Below are 4812 nucleotides of genomic sequence, written 5' to 3' on the forward strand. Positions count from 1 at the left end.
AGAAAGCTAGTGGAGGCGATGGTGAAGCACGACATCATGGCGCACGTGCCCTACGTCTCAACACTACAGTCGAGCGTCGCCATGTAGCCGCACAACAGCTTGCACTCCATGAGTTACATACTATTTTCGCTCACACGACGAACGCCATCCGCCCGTCACTGAGGTATCGGGCATTGTAAGGTAAAAAGTCCGGTTTGGATGGGATGAAAGACGAACCAAAATAAAGCAAAATTGGACAGGGAAGGGGGTGGATGAGGAGGCGAACATACAACGAGGTCGGGGTGGCTGTGGCCGAAGCATGAGGCTCGGCCTCCTCGCCGATGACCAGATCCGCCGTCAGAGATGATGAGGTCATCAGCCCCGTGACCTGGATCCCGCCAACAGGGTGATGCAGAGGAGAGGTGCGACGACGTCCTACGGGTGAGGACGGCGGGGGAGGTGAGGGAGCAGCTGAGCGCGGTGGTGCGGCTGCGTCCCTCGGGAAGACGAACGGCGAGCGGCCCGAGGCGGGAGGCGGCGAGGGGGAGAGAAGAGTCGTGCGGTGCAGGGTGAAAGCCCGACTCGCTCGGTTTGTAGCAGGGTACTGCTATAATGGAAACATTTCCTTTGATGTAATTTGACTACGTATGGAAAGATTAATCAGTGATTGATCGACTTATGGTAAGTTAATTAATTTAGATTTGATTTTTAAATATTGATTAGAGATTAACCGTGATTGATTCTCTCCCATAAAGACATTACTAAATAATTTGTGTCCACATGGAAAGTTCTGATCCGTTTGGCTTTCGGTACATGGGATGGTGGAAGGAAAGACGAAAATAAACCAGACGAATAATAACAGTGGACGCAATCCTAGCAACTGCTCCATTAAGAGTAGAGATAATGCCTCAGGATGAGGAGGTCACGATTAGGGTATGGCAAGAAGAACTTTTTTGGAAAGCTTTGATCTGGTGATAATTACCATATTCGAAATTTCCTTAGTTATAGCTTTACCATACATGGATTGATTTATTACTATAATTATCATATTTGAGATTTCTAAGTTTATAGCCTTACCATACGTGGATTAATTGTGATTGATTACCATAAATACGTTGGGTATTGTCGGCCAGACGAGAAAGAGAAAAACCGATGGGAAGGGGGTGGTGGGAGGTGGGACGAAGAAAAACCGGTTGAAAAAAAACCGGTTGAAAATAAACCGATTGAAAGTGGGGGGACTATTCAACCAATTCGTCCATTAAGAGTAGAGATAATCACGACCTAAAGTTTGCCATTTGTTTAGAAGAAGAAAAAACGTCTTTGACTAGGTATGCATGCATGCACCGCCTCCAGATTTTCACGGAACTTGATTGACAACAATTCCCATCTGGAGTCGGCGGCGCCGACATCGTCGCCCTGCTAGCCTATAAATACCATCCGTGGCGGCATCCGCCGCATCCATTCCACCGGATCGACTCGATCCTATCGCCACGCAAAACCCACCCCAAACCCCCGAGATCCATCGATCGATATGAAGATGGTTCGTCTCCGCAGCTCCGACGGCGAGGAGTTCGAGGTGGCGGAGGAGACCATCGGCGCGGCGTCGGTGATGATCAAGGGCATGCTAGAGGACGACGTCGCCGTCGACGTGATCCCGCTCCCCAACGTGACCGGCCGCATCCTCTCCCGCATCCTCGACTACGTCAACAGGCACTTCTCCGACCCCGTCGGCGTCACCTCGTCCTGCCCCGGCGCCGACGACACCCTCAGGCGGTTCGACGACTCCTTCGTCCATGTCGATCAGGACACCCTCTTCGACCTCCTCCTCGTAAGCAGCCCACACGATCTCTCCCTTCGATTCGATCTACTAGTTAACTAGCTGCTAGTAGATCAATTGATCTGGACCCCCGCTGTACGTTCATGCTGTTGGAGCCGACTCTCTCAGCCCTCTTCTCTCTTGGTTGTTTCACACAACACACACAAGAACACAAGGAATTTTGGTGCCGTACTGTGTCACACAGCCGACGTTTTCCCCTCTCTATATTTCTTCTTGTACCAAAACAAATATGCTTTACAGCCCTTAAGTAGTACTCACGCACGCAGACCGGGCACTACACTTGCCCACTAACCAGCCCACGCATGCACTAACCCAGGCCACTAACAGCACACGCACACATGCAGCTAACAAGAATTGACCTTATCTAACTACGGACCTTTTCTCAAGGTCACAACGGATTCACCCATCCATCGGCTTCAACTTGTGCAGGCCGTTGGCTTGAGACCATCATGCACCATCGTCTCACACGGCAAGCTAGCCAGCTTCACGCGGCAGCTCGGACTTTCTCCATGCATGCTTCTCCTATCTGAAACTACTGACTCGTACGTATCACACGTACCTCCGTACACACACATTTTTCTACCTGCAACTACTACATGCAAGACTGAAATAAACATGAAGATACATGATCAAGATTAAAAAGCTAACAATCTCCTCCCTAATCTTGATCCTTTACTTGTGACACAGCTTCAGAGAAGAGCTGGCTCATCCTCTACACCGAGCAGTGCCTTCTCCTCGTTGTCCTTCTTCTTCTCCGGACACTCCCAGGCAAAATGCCCAAAGTCATTACAGTTATAGCATTGTACCTCACTCTTGTCTCTGCGCCCTCCACCACGGCCATGTCGGCGGCCATGGCCACGGCCACCATGGCCGCGTCCTCGCGATGAGTCATGCCCTCTCGCCATGAGGAGTTGCTCTTCTTCACGTGCCGTCTCCCGCCCCTTGACGAGCTCCTCATGCGCCTTAAGTGAACCAATGGCCTCCTCCGTGGCCATCTTGTTGGTGTCGCTGAACAATGCAATCGATGACGCAACGTGGATGAACTTGTTGAAGACAGATCGGAGCAGCTTCTTCACGACGTACTTCTCCTCCATCGCATCACCAAGCTCACGAATGCGCCCCATGAGCGTCGTGAACCTCGCCGCGAAATCATCCACGGACTCCGCATCACTCATCTTGAGGCCATCAAATTCCGAGCGCAAGGATTGAACCCTCGCCTCTCGGACGCGCTCGACGCCCACATGCATGGAGCGTAGCGCCGCCCACACATCGGCTGCGGTCTCCTTCTCCGCAACTCACAGCAGCGTCGAGTCGTCGATGGACTGGGAGATGATCGTCATGGCCATCTCCTCCTTGTCCTTGTCGACCTCCGATGAGGCCCCATGATCAACGGCGCCCCACACGCCATTGGCGCGCAAGAGGTATTTCATCCTCATCGCCCACGCAGCGTAGTTCGTCCTCGTGAGCAGCAGGAATGGGAGCTTCCCCGCCGCCGTCGTCGCCGCCGTCGCGGCAGCCGCCATCGCCGCCGCCGTCGCGGCAGCCGCCATCGCCGCCGAGTCGCTCGGCACCAACGCTCCACTCGCTGAAGAGTCACGCGGCATCGTCTTCGTCATCACCTAGCGCTGATACCAAATGTTGGAGCCGACTCTCTCAGCCCTCTTCTCTCTTGGTTGTTTCACACAACACACACAAGAACACAAGGAATTTTGGTGCCGTACTGTGTCACACAGCCGACGTTTTCCCCTCTCTATATTTCTTCTTGTACCAAAACAAATATGCTTTACAGCCCTTAAGTAGTACTCACGCACGCAGACCGGGCACTACACTTGCCCACTAACCAGCCCACGCATGCACTAACCCAGGCCACTAACAGCACACGCACACATGCAGCTAACAAGAATTGACCTTATCTAACTACGGACCTTTTCTCAAGGTCGCAACGGACTCACCCATCCATCGGCTTCAACTTGTGCAGGCCGTTGGCTTGAGACCATCATGCACCATCGTCTCACACGGCAAGCTAGCCAGCTTCACGCGGCAGCTCGGACTTTCTCCATGCATGCTTCTCCTATCTGAAACTACTGACTCGTACGTATCACACGTACCTCCATACACACACATTTTTCTACCTGCAACTACTACATGCAAGACTGAAATAAACATGAAGATACATGATCAAGATTAAAAAGCTAACACATGCATGCAGGCTGCCAATTTCCTCGACATGCAGAGCCTGCTCGACCTGACGTGCAAGGCGGTGGCGGACCAGATCAGCGGCAGGAACCTCGAGGAGATCCGCAAGAAGTTCAACATCGTCAACGACTACACCAAGGATGAGGAGCAGGAGGTCCGCAGGGAGAACTCGTGGGCATTCAATTAGAGTACTATGTTTTGGCTCTCTATCATATGCGCTTTCTCACACTTTAAAGCAAATCAACGTGGGGTTTCATGGCTACGTGAATGTGCATTCATAATCGGAACAAAGTATATATAGGGAAGCACAAGGCGCGTCAGACACAGTGAATAAATTCTATCCATATGAGAAACGAAGGTACAAATGCTATCCAGATGTCGGTGACCATGAGCTTACAAGCACGCTTAGCATAAAGATTGTAGAATATTATGCAACTCACGATATTATTGATCATACAAGTACATAGGGGAGTCACGTCATCAACTATACATGGAAGGAGGAGGGCTTGTTGTATAAGAAATATACATACTATATCTATATCTTAACACCCCCCGCAGTCGAAGCGGCATCAAGGTCGACGCAAAGACTGGAACGGAACTCCTCAAAGGACGCAGTAGACAAGCCCTTGGTCATGATGTCAGCAAACTGTTGAGAGGTAGGGACATGTAACACGCGTACATGACCAAGACCTACGTGTTCCTGAACAAAATGGATATCAATCTCAATGTGCTTGGTGCGTCGATGATGAACCGGGTTGGCGGAGAGGTAGACCGCGGAGATGTTGTCACAGTAGACAATC

At 51.3% G+C, this 4812-nt stretch overlaps 1 protein-coding gene across 2 annotated transcripts; it reads left to right on the plus strand.

Moving 5' to 3' along the window:
* Nucleotides 1-1452: 1452 nt before the first annotated feature.
* LOC119298403 (SKP1-like protein 1) lies at nucleotides 1453-4389 on the plus strand. 2 transcript variants are annotated; one of them, XM_037575821.1, is made up of 2 exons: nucleotides 1453-1807; nucleotides 4026-4389. In XM_037575821.1, exons 1-2 carry the CDS (start codon nucleotides 1511-1513, stop codon nucleotides 4197-4199), a joined length of 471 nt encoding a protein of 156 aa, XP_037431718.1. In that variant the 5' UTR covers nucleotides 1453-1510; the 3' UTR covers nucleotides 4200-4389. The 2 variants fall into 2 exon arrangements, with proteins under 2 accessions (XP_037431718.1, XP_037431717.1); XM_037575820.1 differs by lacking the exon at nucleotides 4026-4389 and adding an exon at nucleotides 2246-2600.
* The last annotated feature ends 423 nt before the right edge of the window (nucleotides 4390-4812 follow it).

The sequence above is a fragment of the Triticum dicoccoides genome, chromosome 5A (assembly GCF_002162155.2).
Source record: "Triticum dicoccoides isolate Atlit2015 ecotype Zavitan chromosome 5A, WEW_v2.0, whole genome shotgun sequence".
NCBI classification, from domain to species: Eukaryota; Viridiplantae; Streptophyta; class Magnoliopsida; order Poales; family Poaceae; genus Triticum; species Triticum dicoccoides.